Genomic DNA, 16,196 nt, shown 5'->3' on the forward strand with positions numbered 1-16,196 from the left:
TCACCCACCCTTTCAGGCCTCCTCTAGTGCACACACGCTAAGGAAGACGTTATTTTTGCAAGGATCCCCCAGCCATGAAGGCCGCCAGCGCCGGGCCGCTGGGCCAGGCCCCTCCCGCAGCCACCCGCGGGACACGGGCTCCGCCGGGCCGCCACCGCGGGCGGCACCTCGGCCCCGCCGCCTGCGGCCGGGCAGTGCGGAAGGGGGCGCGCCGGGGCACCCACAGGCGCCGGGGGCACCCACCGCCCCCAGGCCCAGGCGCCGAGCCCGGCCGCGCTGTTCCCGCCCCGCCCGGTCGCCGCGGCCCGCTCGGCTCCGCGCCGCCCGCCGCCGCCGGTGGGAGGAGCGGGAGTGGCCCCGACCCCGCGGCGGCCGGAATCGCGGGCGGCCGAGCGAGGCGGAGCCAGCGCCGCGCCGGCGGGCAGCTGCGATATGTCGCACCCGTCCCCTGCCGCCCGGCCCAGCCAGCCCTGCAACCCCCGCGCCTTCTTCGACGTGGACATCGGGGGCGAGCGAGGTGGGGAGGGGGCGGGAAGGGCCCCGCGGCGGGGACGCGGCCGAGACCCGCGCGGTGGGGCCGGGGCGCCCCAGGGCAGAACGCGAGGGGCCGGGCCGGGCCGGGCCGGGCCGGGCGGCGGGGAGCGGGCGGCAGCTGCGCGGCTTACGCTGGACTGGGGGGATCCGTTAGGCCCCGGTGGCGCCGGGCCCCGCCGGGCGCTGTCCCCGCGGGCTGCGAGCGCAGCGGGCGACGGGGAGGAGGAGCGCGGCCCCGCCGCGGCCGAGCCTCCTGCGGGGCGGGAGCGGGCCTGCCCTCAGGGCTGGCGCCCCCGCCGAGGTGAAGCTCACCCGCCGGGACGGACCGGCCGGAGGAGCAGAGGAGGGCAAATGGCTGCGCAGGCGCCGCGCTCGCCGCGGCCTCCCAGGGCGGGAAATCCCCGCGGGTGGCGCGGGGGCGCAGGTACCTGCACGGCCATCAGTGCCCCCCTGCGGCGCGGTCCCTTGACAGCCGCGCCGCACCGAGCGTGGCAGCCTGGCCCGCCGCCCTGCCGGCCCCGGCGCCTGCGGCCCGCTCCGCCTGCGGCCCGCGCCGCCTCGGCCGCAGCGACACACACGTGGGGCTGCGGCGCCGGGCTTCGAACCCGCGGCCACGCCTGGCCGCGCCGGAGCAGGGGGTGCCCGCGCCGGAGCCGGGGGTGCCCGCGCCGGAGCCCCCGTGCCCGTCGGGGCTGCGGCGGCAAAAGCTGGGGCAACCCGGTGGTGCTGGCGGTGCTCATGGCATCGCCAGAGGATGTTCAGAAATCTGGGCAAATGGTCAAAAGGAGAGAACAACATAGAAGCTGGGGTGATGTTTGAAAGCACAGGTCTTCAAAACAGGTGAAGACAGGCGCTGCCCTTTTGTCAAGATATTCTTGCTCATTTATTCCTCCTGCTACTCAAAAGAATAAAAGAAAGTCTGTAGGATGATTTGCCCGTTATTGACTTTCAGTTTTCTAATTTGTTTTCATTCCTGTATTAATTAGAATTAACATATTTACCTTCCAGTAGAGTGAAGTTATGTTAACTAATTGACTGTGAGTCTGATGAGAAAACAAGAGCATCAACTGATGGTGGCTGCTAGGAGTGAGAAATAGCTCTCCGAGAAGCCAGTCTGTGAAAGATGAGAATCTGACGCAGAATCCATTTATCAGCCAGTGCCGGATCTGTTAGCTACTCAGGTTTCACTTCCTTTAGTTAAAACATGCACGCTTTTGAATTTAAGGCTTGCTCGTAGCATCTGTAACTATAAATAGCCATTATTCATACACACGTTAAGTATTGCTGTCACTTAGTAAAACTGGGGTTTAGGAGTATGAGGAGTAAGGTTGGCGTACGTGCTTGACCTAAGCTTTTTGCTCAAATAAAAGTCTCCACAAAACAGTCTTTTCCATACAGTATCTGTTTTTGATTGAACAAGTTACATAGGCATGTTAAAATTGATGTAAAATAAGTATATGTGTTAAACTATGTGTTTTAGCTTTAAGATAGGTGTGTGTGATTTTCCACAAACATTTTTTTTGGCAGAAAATGCATTTAGTGTTTTTGGTAGTTTCTGGCAGAATCTGTCTTTATTCCCCCTACATTATTTTTGATAGTGGAATTCATTGTTACATGAATTAACCTTGCTAAAAAACCTAATGTAACTCTGCCAGTGATTGCCATGAAACAACCCCAAACTGTAAATCTGATAGTAATTAAATAAAAATACTCAGGTCTGAAGCATTAATTTCCTTTGTCTTGTAGTGCTCGACACATCACCAAGTCAAGGGCAGGACTTAAAAATACGTCTCATTCTCTCTTTGTCGTTTCAGTTGGACGCATTGTCTTTGAATTATTTGCTGATGTTGTACCTAAAACTGCTGAAAATTTCCGTGCGTTATGTACAGGAGAGAAGGGAACAGGGCCTACCACTGGAAAACCTCTCCATTATAAAGGATGTCCTTTCCACAGAAGTAAGTTCTATGAAATCTTATTTTCCTATTGGTAACAGAAGTCCTCCATTATCGGTATTTAATGTTAAATAATACTTCAGAGCACTTGTTTAAGAAATAGCTTGACTGGAAGTAAGTTGACTTCCTGATCCTCCTAATGACTAGATGTTCTTGTTATGCAGACCGTAGTAAATTACAAATTTGCTAGTAAGTTAGTAATAGTAAAACTAGTTTACTATGAGTTGTGAATAGGTTGGAATGGAGTTCAGGTAAAGGATTAAGTAACCAGTGATGGCTACAACTGAAAAGGAGTACTTAGGGAGCACTTGATAAATAAAAGGTTGGTTTTCATTTTATTTAGGCACAGGTGCTGGTGACAGGCATTGCTCTTCATCTCTGAATCATTTTTCTTCGTGCCTTTCCTGCCTTGCTGCTATATTTCATAATTATCTTCTTTTACAGTTATTAAGCAATTTATGATCCAGGGTGGAGATTTCTCAAACCAGAATGGCACAGGTGGAGAAAGTATATACGGTGAAAAATTTGAAGATGAAAACTTTCATTATAAGGTACTCTATTCAAAATACTATTTGTATTAAGTTTTTAACGTTTCAGTGATTTTTATTTTTCTTCGAGTCCAGAATTAGCACTCAAGGTTAAGGTATTTTTAGGCAGTGGAAAGAATGCAGCAAAAAAGCTGCTAACTAGTCTGTCCTTGAAGTCTTTGTTGAATATAGAACAAATACATGTATGAATACGTACAAAATGAGGTCAACCCTCAAAAACAAAGACAACCATAGTTTAAGTTCTCTTTTTAATTGCACCATCAGAAATTTATTTAAAACAGCATTTTAGTTCTCATTGAAGTAGGGATATTATTTTAAGAGTGGCAGATTTTGTAACTGAGAGATATACAGTATGTTAGCATTAAATGTATTTTATGCCTTTTTTTCATACACTAATAACATCCATAAGATAGGATATAAGAAATACCTTTCTTAAGAAGTGGGAAATCCATGGTAGATTGCAGAATTAATCCAAAGGAAAATTTAAAAGGAAGTATTTTCCCCACTACAGTTATTTTCAATGATGTGAGAAGTAAAAGGCTGTTCACAAATGGCTTTTTTTCACCCAGAACGTTGGGAAAATGTGCTGTGAATAAAGCAAGTTTTTGAATATGCAAAGGTCTGAATTTGAAGGTATCATTTTAAGCGATGCTGACTTTGGTGACAGAAACTCCTACCCCTCCCATTACTTATTCCCACTCCTGTATGAGAGCTGACTTTCATTACTAGCAGCCACAGTGCAGTCCCACAAGCAGTGTTGTCAGCCCAGCTGTGGGAAGAGAGGAGGGAGCTCTACTGTGAGAGCAGGAAATTCAAAAACTGTCTTTGTCCTTGAAATCTATGTAGTGACACCAGAAAGACTGCAGGTGCATGTACTTTACACATACAACAAGTACAATTTTTGAAGAACAGTTACCTCAGGATGTGTCCTGTGTCTCGTCTTTTCATGTTTTGTTAACCATTTTCATATCGTATTATCACGTATTATTATAATGACTCCTCAACAACACTGACTAAAAAATGTACAGACATCGTTGTCCTGTGGTCAAAAAAAACCCCTGACTGCAGTTGTGCTTCCTCCAGACAGTATTTTTAGAAAAATAAAATATGGTAATCCTCCAATAATCGGGCATCAAAGTCCATTACAAGTTTGGAGCAATAGCTGGACATGTAGCTGCAGCATTCATCACCGAGTTACAGTTGTGAGAGACGTTCTCTGAAGTCTGACACTTGCCGTGGTGGTGCCCATAGCACTGCTGCTTAAAATATCGGTCCCTCTCACAGGATCTCTCTCTCCCTGAAGGAGACTTTCTGTCATTGTTGCTATTTTGGTTGTACTGTCAAGTGAGATCTGGAGGTAATTATGAATGGAATGCAAATGATCCCCATTTCTGTACTTCTCTGATGGCTGAGCTATAGCAAAAAGTTGTCAGTGTGCCAGGGATGGGTTGAAGAACTCACTTGGATCTTGTACAGAGTCTGGGACCTCAGTTCCCATCATCTGTTGACCAAGTATGTTGGGATTTTGGTGGGAGCTAAAATGCCCTTATTACATAGAAATTGACTAGATTTTGCCCTTATTCTAGTAGTCCCGCAAACTCCTCAGACCACTTTCTCAGACAATAATGAGTTGTTTTTGTTGATACTTGAGGACACTGGAGCTCCTGTTTGTCCTTGTGGTGTTCGTATGGTTTCCTGTAAATTGCAATAAACTGCAAGACTTTTGTCATTTTTTTTGCTTACCATGTCAGATCAATCCCACTAGGCTTTCTTTGGTGTCACTTCTTCAGCGAATGGCTGTGCTGTTGTGGAACACCCAGCTTACAGTGTCTTCAGGCAAGTGGTGTTACCATGGTGTGGTTTTGCCAGCCTTCAATCTGCCAGAGAATCTGATTTTGTCTGGACCTTTTTACTTGCTTTATAAGCTTACAAAATGACAAGCAGAAACCATCACGGGAAATACTATCTGCAGTGCTTTTCAAAACACTCATGGCAAGAAAATGCACAAGTCACAACAGTTTTGTTTATAAATAGGGACTGTCATCATGAGACTGATTTTGGGACTTGGTCCCAAGTGAAATGGGGTTGCATTAAGTGTGAAGATTGGAGCCACCAGACTGCTGTCTGTAACCTTCCAAATCTTTATAGATGAAAGGTAAACCTGCAGGTGTAAGGTAACACCAGAGCTTATTGTTACTTGGCTCTTTGTTTACAAACTGTTGCTTGTCTATCTTTAGTTATAACTGCGGGGGGGGGGGGGGGAGGGGGGAAATAAGATTTACAGGTCTTACTCTGCCTCACGGGCAGTGAAACAGTGACCAGCCTCAACTGGTATTTGCAAAAATCTCCTACAGGGGAACCCTTTTGAGTAGTAACTTACTCGCCAGTTTGTCAGATGTGTGTTTTGGAAGCTGCATTCCTGCAGGCTTGCTAGGAATGCCTTACTAGATGCCTTCTTTTGCTGTGGAACACAGGCTTCTTCTGTCATTTGCCACCTCTGATTCCCAGGATGAGTTTCAAGATCAGAAGAGACAAAGCCAAGATTATTTCTGTCGCTTTCTGTTGGCTAGGTCTGGCTCTCAGCTGTACAACCTTTTCCCAGAGTTCCTAAGCCAAATCCTGGTTGAAAGATTCAGGGTCACTGTGCTGTATGACCAGATGAACACCTCAGGCAAGGAGTTTTCCATACCACCATGAAAATCCAAACACCATGTGGGAAAAGTTTTCACAACAATAGGTTCTTTGAGGTGGTAGAAACGACAGGGACAAACCAGATGCTTAAATACGGCTGTCTCAGCCTGTTGTCTCAAACTATCAACCTCCCGTGGAGTTCTGAGGTCTACTTCCTAGCAATGTCTGCTTCCTTCTCCTCTGGCCTGTCATACTGGTTTTTTGGGGTTTGGTGGTTTTTTTTTGGTTGCTCTCCCTTTTTCACCACAGTATCAAGTTTCTTAGGAATACCACAGCTTGCATGCTTCAGATAAGTACCAGTGTCTTGGTACAACATACTGACTTAAATTAATTGGAGTTCCTTGCACTTAATAACGAGATCAGCTTAGGGAGAATAATATCTTAATGGCTGTTCACGCCAGTTTAAGAGCAGGAGATTCACAACACATACAAAAAGTACATCTTTGCAGTAACAAGTGAAAATGAAATAATCTGTATGACGGAGCAAGGTAATTCTTATTTTGAAGAAAGAAAAAATACTTCTGAGAAAAAAAATAAACAATACCTTAATAAATTTTTGTTAGTTTGTGGCCTAGTAGCATGAACCAAAATAATTAGATGGTTAAAAATTTTAACAGAATAAAAACTGTCTCTCTAGGAAAGTGAAGGAGTTAAAAAAAAAAAAGCCACCGACCCTTAAATAATAAAGACAACAGTCCCCTAAATGCCACAGTTCTACAACATACTTTGTGTCAGTAGCCCATATAAAATTAACGAGACATACCCATCTTGACAGTGTAAGATTCAAGTTGGTTTAAGTGGTGTAGCTTTGTTTCTTGAGGACAGTCGTCTTGAAAAATCCAGTGAGGAACTTCACATGTCCCTCAGGAGATCCCTCTACACTCCACAGCTGGGCAGGGGCTGTGTGTAAAGAAGCATCACAGCATCAGGTCACACCTGTGGCTCTGCTTGCTAGATTGCTGGGTGGCAAGTGACGCTGCAGAGCTGGGCATTGGCCCTCTTCGGTCATGACCAGTAAAATTAGTTGCCAATGGTAACTGGTTTGTACATACCTGGTATGTACAACTGTATGTAACTGGTTTACCAAGTTGTTATTCTAGCTGGCCTTGCTATACATATTAATAGCCTTACAGAATCTTACGTATGGTTTTATAACAGATCTTTTCTGTGTTGTCTGTGATTTTTTTCCCCTTCCGATGCAGCATGATAAACCAGGGCTGCTGAGCATGGCAAATGCAGGACCTGGTACTAATGGCTCTCAATTCTTTATTACAACGGTGCCTACTTCTCACCTGGATGGGAAACATGTGGTGTTTGGCCAAGTGATCAAAGGAATGGGTGTAGTTAAAATGCTAGAAAACGTTGAAGTAAAAGGAGAAAATCCTGTTCAGGTAAACAAAATCCAAAACACTTAGGGATGATGTTTATTCTTCCATTATAAGATGTATATTAATTTCTTTTTAAATGTTTGGTGTAATGTTTAGAGCTAGTAAATGTTATTTTTACTAAGTGTTAATTTCCATTTTACTCCTTGTAAAGAGGTTTTGTTCTTTTGCTGCAAATTTCCGTTGCACAAACAATTTATTGTTCAACGTATCTGTGAGGATGGAAGTCTTTATCAGGGTGAAGGTGGAAATGCACAGCTGGAAGTGTGGGATGGGTGATGAAATTAAAAGGTGGAATTCATAACCCTACCTAAGTGATATGTCATTCTTATGAATTCTAATGTCAGAAATTATTGTATTTCTGCAAAAGCAATCAGCACATAGGTCATGTCAGTTTGTGGTTATTTGAAAAATTAATACCTCTATAACTTTAAAAGACTTGGCAGTTTAAGAAAGAACTGTCTTCTCTAATATAGTAGGACTGCAATGTCTTGCATTTTGCTGCGAGTTCCTCTTCCAGCCTCTCCCTGGAGTGTGGGTATGGTGGTCTTGGACTGCTGCTCCTCCAAACGCAACACTTTCTGTGATAAAAGCTTTCTGATGAGGACAGGCCAATGATGTGATGCATTTTTGAAATCAATGCACCCAAACAACAGATGAAAAAGCATTTTTAGTGAATTTCAAAGAGTACTGAGAAGCTGTGCCTTTTTTTTTTTAATTGTCTTAGTTACTAATACTGCTGTTTACGCTTTATTTTTTTAGTTGTGTGTCATTGCAGAATGTGGAGAGCTAAAGGAAGGCGATGACTGGGGCATTGTTCCCCAGGATGGATCTGGAGATGCTCATCCAGATTTTCCTGAAGATTCAGATATAGATTTGAAAGATGTAAGTATTTTTCTTGTAAGGTATTTTACAGAATGCAAGACTTGTAGGTAATCTGAGTTACATGGTGTCTATGATGATGTTCACTAAGCCTTTTTCTTAAGAATCGATCAAGGTTCTGATTAAACAGTCACATTCAGTTTTAGAAAAGAGTATGCTGTGGACTGCTATCGCTTTTTTTCAGTGCTAATTGTACCTGATTTCCTGCCCCAGTAATTAAAACCACAATTACTTACAATTATTGCACTTATTTTTTTTTCTGTTGATTTCTTTTTACTTTTGTTTGTGCTGTAGTGACAAATTGCCATTACTAGAACTCCTTCCTGCAGACAACTAAGCATTTTTTCGATGAAGCTTTTTAAATATCCATTCTTAAAAAGATTCTGCCTCACTTACTAGAAATAATAAAGGATCAACCTTTTCCAAAGATTTTTAGTACGTCCGAGCTAGTAGTTCTCAATTCCCAGTAGCTGTTTGGTTTTCGGGAAGACCTGTTGTTGGGGGTTAAGGAGCAGACTGGTGACATCACGAAGCTCTTCTGCAGGTTTTTACTTTTGTTGTGAAATAGACAAACTCTGTAAATCAAACAGTGATTTTTTGAGAGGGGGGAAAAAAGGCGGGGACTGCACATGTAGATTCCAAATACAGAATTAGAAATAGAATAGTTAAAAAACACAGCTAGAAACCAGAAACTCCTTGTATGTGACTATTGAGAAGCACTACAACTTATGAAAATGTTTTTGGATAGCATTCGCTGTGGTTCAGGACTGAAGTTGGCAGGTGCCATATTTTAACTTTAAACTTGTTCACGTAAACTAACTGCAGAAACCATGGTGACATTGGTCTCATGCTGCGACCAGTTTTTTTCAAGATCATTAATTCTAGTAGGGTAGAAGTGTAAGCTGATAGTATTACAAATAGCAATATATACAATTATTGACAGCTTAAGGCAACTGTGGTATAGACAGCAGTAATTATAAACTGTTTAATGCCACTGGAAAAGTAACTTAACACCTGAAATGTGTGCCGTTCTGGAAATAGAAATGATGGATTTGATAAAGACAGGCAGTTGCTCTTTTTCTCTTCCATAGCTGTTTTAAGTGTTTTGAGAGAAGGAGAATTGTGTTGATACAACTTCCAGGTTGAGAGCGTGCAGAGTTCAGGTGACTAATACCATTTTGAGAAGCAGAAGACAAAATTTTCTCAGGAATAAGGCAGTCTTGGTTGAACACTTTGATTGTTAACATGTCATCTTTTCTATGAATAACGGTCAACACCTTTATATATAGCTCCGTGTGGGTAGCAACATTTAGGGGAAGGAGCTGAACTGCTATGTCGTCTCTGGTATTTTCTCACCCTTTATACTGTAGAGAACCCATTAGGAATTTCATCTTTCAGACTACTGTGTTACATAAAGTAGAGGATATTGTAGGAGTGGTTTGAAGCTAATATTTGTCTGAAATTGGGAGTATTTTTATTCTGAGATTTTATAATTGTTGAAAGAGGATGGACATGGGATCCTACTGTTAAACATTAAGTAATTCATGATTTCTTTCGTAAGTACATTCATACTTTATATTTTCCATCTATTTTATTAGGTTGACAAGATTGTGGCCATAGCAGAAGACATAAAGAATATAGGAAATACTTTCTTCAAATCGCAAAATTGGGCAGTGGCAGCTAAAAAGTATAGTAAAAGTTTACGGTAAGGCTGTCATCAATCATTCAGGTAGTTCCTGTAACCCAGATTAATATCAGTGTCAAGCAATGAAACATGCATTTAAAAAGTACCTATTGCTGTGCTCTTTTTTTTCTCTTTTTTAAAAAAAAGAGCCTTGTGAATCTGGAAAATATCTGGTTGATTTTTAGGTACTTATTCAAGTAGGTCTTGTACTCATTGCTAGGTAAGAGCTATAGGCAGGAAGAATTGTTTAGAAGTGACTAAATGCTCCTTTTTTAATATTCTTGCTGTGCTGGTACGTAACTGGGAAGAAAAGCACAATTGTATACAGGGCAGTTAACGGACAGGAAAAGAGGGAGATGCTTTTTCTCTAATTTCTAAAAAACACTAGGTTTAGGAAATTGGTAGGTTAAGAGTACCCCCAAATGTGACCCTATTAATTCATTATTTTTTTTTGTGAGGCTCCATACCATCATCCTGGCTCCTTGTATAATTCAGACTTGCCTTCAAAACCATGGTCGTCTTTTCTGCTTTTGTTTTCATACTGCTCCTTTCTTCTTTTTATGATTTTTGCTTTACATGTAGGAGCTTCTCCGAAAAACTAAAAACTGACCTTTATCCCTGCCTTCTTAATGATCACTGGTTAACTACCAGTAACAAGTAAGGAGAGAAAAAGAATTCAGGCATATTTAATGCTTCAGCGAAGTTTTTCACTGGGTTTCAAACAAATGTCTTTCTGAAGCATAAAAACGAATCCTTTAATCACAGATTATTAACCCAAGATGCAATGTCTCCCCCACCCTCAAAAAGCCCATCACAGACCAACACAAACCTTAAAGTTAATAGGATTTCTATGCAAACCTTTTAGAAATCATACAGGAAAAAGGCTGGAATGATCTTTAAGGATCTCTGTCCATTTCCTTCCCCCATTCTTAGGTAAATATCAGGTATAATTAAGCCATCCCTTACAGTTAGGCATCTTGCTCACTTCTAAGCACACCCAATGAAGGCTTTTCCAGTTTTTGTAGACAGCTTCGATTTGGTGCTTGTCCTTGTGGATGGAGAGTTGTCCTTGTGGATGGAGAGGATAACTCTTCTAGACTAAACAAATCTGATAATTCCAGCTCCTCTTTATAGGTCATATTTTTGCAGACAGGCCCTGTTATTGTATCTTAAAATCTAATACTATACCTAGGATGGTGTACTTTAGCTCTTATTGGAGTATCTCCCATATCTTACAACTCACCTAGCAAACCATCTGGCAATGTTTTTTTCTTTTTACCCACAGTAACCATTATAACCTTCTGTTCTTTTTTTTCTCTTATTGCTGTGTAACCATTTTAAAAATTCATTTTGTACGTAAGAATTGACACTATCTTGCCAAAAAATTTATTACTTCCTGTTGTCTGCCTTGATAGTCGTCTTACTGATTCTTTGACTTGGAAGCTCTAATTTTGTTTCCAGAGTGGTTGCAGTCTTCCATGTTTTGGTGTGATTTAGAAATATTTTAGGTGTCTTCTGTTTGTTTTGAACATAACAGTTTTCTATTATAACTCTACTGAGCTTTTTACCCTTTTCTCTGTCTTCTGGTTCTCATCTTTCACATGATGCTCAGCAAGTGGAAGAATCACTGGGACTAGGTCTAATTTACTTTTAAAGCATTGGTTACTTCTCTGGTCCAAAGTTGCATACAAACCATGCAACACCCAAAAGATAGGGCATGCAAAAATTGAACGTACATAGGCACTGATATGCAAAGACTGCATTAATGATGGCATGCTTAAAATGTGAGTGTATGCAAATACATAGTTATTTTTTAAATAAAAACCACAGAAGTTCTCTCAAGTAGGCGGTTAAAAGTTAGAACTTTTATATATGCACAACAGACCTTTGCCACTTGAAATAAAAACCTGACAGCATTAGCACATTGTAAATTAAGAAGAACAAGATACAGTTTGCCTGTGACACAGAGATGCAGTAACTGATGTGGCTTAGTCCTGAGCCAGTGTCAGTTTTGAAATTCAGGAAGAAAGTCGTGAAGCAAGACAGTGGAAAGAAGGTGGAGTTACTAATGCTCATAAACCACCCTCCTTTACAAAGTCACGTTAGCTTCAGACTTCAGTCATAAATGCCTAAACTAATTAAAATATTACTGAGGAAACTGAAGAAGAGATGAAGCTTCTCATGAACGTGGAAGGGGCAGTGGTGGTGTTGACTTTTTGCCACTGATAAGCAATATGTTTCCTGAGAATAACCAGTCATTGAGATCAAGTCTAATGGTTTCATGCCATCTAGGATAGTGCATTTGTCTAAGAAAAAGAATGCTGTTAGTGCAGTGGAGGACTAGGAGTTAGGTGAAAACATTTCACCAGTGAGTTCATTTTTCTCAGGGTAGGTCTCCTATGTTTAGTTTAATAAATATTTGTAATAGTGGAATTGAAGCCGCTTTAAAAATAGCAGTTTGGATAGGCCAGTTCACACACATCTATGGAAAGATAGCTAAGGGCAGAACAAAATGGAACTTGCGACACTAATCCGTGTTCCTTGTAACTCTGTTTTCCTGCAGGTATGTAGAAGCTTCTGAAGCAGTGGCAGAGGCGGCAGACAAACCAAAGTTAAAGACTGTTGCTTTGACCTGTGTTTTAAACATTGGCGCTTGTAAACTAAAACTGTTGGATTGGCAAGGAGCTATTGAAAGTTGTTCAGAGGTAAATGAAATATTTAGTGTTTTGATTAACAATTAGCCTATATAGAAGATGGAGACTGGAACTACAAAGCTTTTTTGAAGAGTCTTTTGACAGGCTTATGGTCTGAAAGTAAACAAAGTAGAAGGCTGATTGTGAAGTTATTACTAACTTTCCAATATGTGGCTTTTTAAAAAGATTTTGAAATTGAAATGCCTGATTAGAAACAAACAAAAGAAGGCTGTCACTTGCCTACTGCCAGAAAAAATGCACACTGCCATTGTCAGTTTGGTTTGCAGAGCTAATTTTTGTTTTACAAAGACTTAACTATCTTCAGTGAAAGTAATACTTTTCTCTGGAAGACTAGTATGAGCAAAACACTTCTTGCTTTTAGATTTGATGGTCTTATATTTTATTCATTGAAGTGACTTTTCTAACTAAAGCCTTTTCAGGTAGGCATAGCAGTGAAATGAAACCAGTGAACAGAAACAGAGAGAGAAACATGCTAAATAAGGAAACACTGAAAAATAGTAGAATTAAAGAAAAAAAAGTGTGAACAGTGACATAGACATACTGACAGAAGTTAGTACATTTGAGAAAACTTTAAATAAATCAGTAAGACTCTTGACATTTTGAAGGAAACAGAGTAAAGAATGCTCTTATCTGTTAGCAGAGGATCCTGAGCAGCATCTCCTAGGGCTTCAGACTGGAAGCAGGAGTCTCAGCTAACCTGGGCGTGAGGGGTCTTTAGAGAACTGGCTTGCTTTCTAGCCTGCTGATGGTGTTACCACGTGGAAGACTTTAATAAACCTATATTCAGAATAGACAAATGGGAAATGAGGAAAGAAAAAAACTGTGTAATGTGGTATCAGTCATCTAGAAAATGGTACAAATTGAAACAGCATTAAAGTATTACAGATAAACATTATTAATCATAATACCACTGTGGGGAAAAAACCCCCCTACTTCCTCTTTTTTACGATTACAGAATTATATAAATACATAAAAATAGATAAAGGCTACACCATACCTGTAATTTAGCCTATGTCCATAACAAGCGTTACACAGTGTATCAGTGTTTTAATCAGAACACCAGTTTCCTAAGATTAACAAGTAGAGTTCAAGGTAACTGTTAATGAGAAACTATATACTTTCACTTTTACGATTTCCTAAAGCCAAAATCAATTTAAATTAACAATCTGCAGTACATGCATTAGTTGGTGTAAATAAGGAACTGCAAACAGCTGAACCTGTTCAAACAAACCTTGCTTTAAAACAGCTGTAAGCACAACGGTCAAGCTAAACCCAAGGAATGCTGCCTACGTGTACACAACACAGACACCAGATTTTCTGATTCTCAACACAGAAGAGGCTCTAGGCTTTACACAGGCAGATCAGGAGCAGCACATAGAGTAAGACTTTCTTTATAGTAGCAGCCAATAGTGAAGTGCTTTTAAAAACTGTGATTGTATAGTCCAATGTCTATAATTCTTAATTAATGATTTAAAGTTAATAAACGCAATTAACAAATCCAAACATTCGTGCAAAGAGATTTTCTCTGCTCACTGAGAAACTATATTCTTTAAAATAATAATTAAAAAAGACACTATAGAACGACCTGCAATAAGAAAAAAGAACACAATCTTCACAGGCAAGAAAACAAAACAGCCAGCTAGCTACTTTACTTGAGGCACTTTGAAGAAAACAGTAAGTAACCACGTAGTGGAACAATCTCTTTGCCCAGCCAGTGGTTGCTGTTTTGATACTGTCATATTAGAGCTGGAATATGTACAAGTTAGCAAAACCATTTAGCTCAAAAAAGGTGTAATGACTGCAACTCTGCGAGGTTCCTGAAGCATGAGATGGATTGCTTGTGTGTATCTTTCTAGCCTGCAGTGGAAAAAGATTTACAGGAAATTTGTGTGTTTTATTTAAGACACTATTTGAGTGTTTTTTGGTGTGAAGGAAGCAGCTGCACTATAGACTTGTACTGTGAGACTCAAGGTTAGAATAATTTGAACTGCAGAAACAACTCTACACCTCTGCCTTGACAGCTATATGGTGTGTGTATATTCTACTCTAGGTTCCATTTTACGCTCATGCATGCTTCTCCTTCAGAAAAGACCACTTCTGGTGCAGTAGTGTTAAAACCGATTAGCTAGCTCTTCAGTGTGCTACATTACAGCGTTCCTTTTTACACAGTTAATGTGTTGACAGCTTACCCTCAAACCAACTGGAGAGATTGTCTGCTTGTGTGAACTGTGCCATTTGTGGAGATGGGAGGCTGTGAAGTATATGGAACATTAATGTGACAATTTTATTAAATTTACAGGCTCTCAAAATAGATCCAGCAAATACAAAAGCTCTCTACAGACGGGCTCAAGGATGGCAGGGAATAAAAGATCTCGATCAGGCATTGGTAATGATCGCAATATTTGATTATTTTTTTTTATAATCAAAGCATTTCATTAGAACATGAATTTGTATTTCTCTTTTATTCAAGGTTGATCTTAAAAAGGCTCATGAAATAGCTCCTGAAGACAAAGGTAAAATAAAGCTGTTTCTTTAGAAATTCTTTACTTTTTTAAAGAATGTAACAAAGTAACCAGGACAGTATTGAGTAGGAAATCGTACCCGTGTGATGCCTAAAATGCTGGCTTCTAAGAGCTTAAACACCAATGTATTAAGCACATAGCCCACTGAGGTAGAAAACATGTTTTTATAAAGCAGTGATGCTTCTGTTGCACCGAGAAACCTGCGTATGTAGGTCAACAGCACACCTCCCGTACCACCTCCCTGTCTCACAGGGGTCTTACTAACCTTCTTAATTTACTGGTCTAATTGGGTAAGATTTTTAGCTCATAAATTCGGTGCTGGCACCAATACTATGCTTGCTACACCCTCTACTCTGTTACCTTACCAGGTGAAACAAAGTAAGGGACAAGGTTGTTTTGCTGCTAGCATCTGACCTAACACAAGATTAAATGCAGTTCTAGTAAATGAAATAACACGGGTAAGTTGCAACAGTGTGACCTGGTCTTGACATATTAGAAGGATTACTGTAACTATCATGGATTTTCTTTTTAAGCAGCTATCCAGACGGAAACACTCAAAATCAAGCAGAAGATAAAAGCCCAAAAGGAGAAAGAGAAGGCAGCTTATGCTAAAATGTTTGCTTGAATTTTTTTTCTAAGCTTTTAAATCTTTGCACTAACTCATGCAAAAAGATTAACAGAGCTGCTTCTTTCATTGGCCCTGTACTGCAGTTTTCAGTGTTTACAACTCAGAAGTCCAATAATAAAGACAAACTGTTCAAAGGTGAAGTGTTGTGGGTTGTTTGTTTTTTAAGTTGTAGTAGCTTTCATTTTGTGACTCAGGTGTGCTTCTAGATGTGTTAATCAGTGGTGGCTTTGCAGCTTAATAGTGCCTCCTAAGCAGCTTGGTTTCACACCAAGACAATTTAGGCAGTTTCTGCTAAGAGTTTTTATTAGAGCAGGCCTCATCTCTTCTAAGGAATAAAAATGCTGATAGACATACATTGAAGGTGCAAGTATAACACTTTTTTTTTTTTTTTTTAAAGTGTTTTACAGGGTGTATTGCAGATGGGCTCTGTTATCATCAGCAAAAAAACCCAACAACCCACCTGTAAATTTGATGTAAAATGTGTAACACTTAAAAGCAGTAACAATTTTCTAGACTGATGTATTTTTCCTACTGCAGGGTAGGATTACATATAGTATAAATCACACATATAGACAGACTTTTTTTTAAGGGCACATACTAAATTCTTCTACCATACCCAAGATTCTGGATATGGCTTCTGTTATCACTGAACTTCA

The 16,196-nt window shown here is 41.0% G+C and overlaps 1 protein-coding gene and 1 long non-coding RNA gene across 3 annotated transcripts; one reads left to right on the forward strand and one right to left on the reverse strand.

Annotated features, from left to right (window-relative positions):
• The first annotated feature begins 352 nt into the window (after positions 1-352).
• PPID (peptidylprolyl isomerase D) lies at positions 353-15,680 on the forward strand. 2 transcript variants are annotated; one of them, XM_037377815.1, is made up of 10 exons: positions 353-517; positions 2,349-2,489; positions 2,931-3,037; positions 6,928-7,116; positions 7,873-7,995; positions 9,591-9,697; positions 12,240-12,381; positions 14,690-14,776; positions 14,861-14,903; positions 15,446-15,680. In XM_037377815.1, exons 1-10 carry the CDS (start codon positions 433-435, stop codon positions 15,535-15,537), a joined length of 1,116 nt encoding a protein of 371 aa, XP_037233712.1. In that variant the 5' UTR covers positions 353-432; the 3' UTR covers positions 15,538-15,680. The 2 variants fall into 2 exon arrangements, with proteins under 2 accessions (XP_037233712.1, XP_037233722.1); XM_037377825.1 differs by having other exon boundaries at positions 356-517; positions 15,449-15,680.
• Positions 5,271-9,584, reverse strand: LOC119143504. Its single transcript, XR_005102734.1, has 2 exons — positions 8,389-9,584; positions 5,271-6,625 (listed from the first exon to the last, which is right to left on the reverse strand). It is a non-coding gene; the product is annotated as an uncharacterized LOC119143504 (long non-coding RNA).
• Positions 15,681-16,196: the final 516 nt, after the last annotated feature.

Source organism: Falco rusticolus, chromosome 1, assembly GCF_015220075.1.
Source record: "Falco rusticolus isolate bFalRus1 chromosome 1, bFalRus1.pri, whole genome shotgun sequence".
Taxonomy (NCBI): domain Eukaryota; kingdom Metazoa; phylum Chordata; class Aves; order Falconiformes; family Falconidae; genus Falco; species Falco rusticolus.

Excerpts from the sequence above, each read along its gene's own strand:
- PPID (XM_037377815.1), top strand. The coding sequence starts at position 433 with ATGTCGCACCCGTCCCCTGCCGCCCGGCCCAGCCAGCCCTGCAACCCC. Across the intron at positions 518-2,348 it reads GGACATCGGGGGCGAGCGAG|TTGGACGCATTGTCTTTGAA; the intron begins GTGGGGAGGGGG and ends TTGTCGTTTCAG. Across the intron at positions 14,777-14,860 it reads AAGATCTCGATCAGGCATTG|GTTGATCTTAAAAAGGCTCA; the intron begins GTAATGATCGCA and ends CTTTTATTCAAG.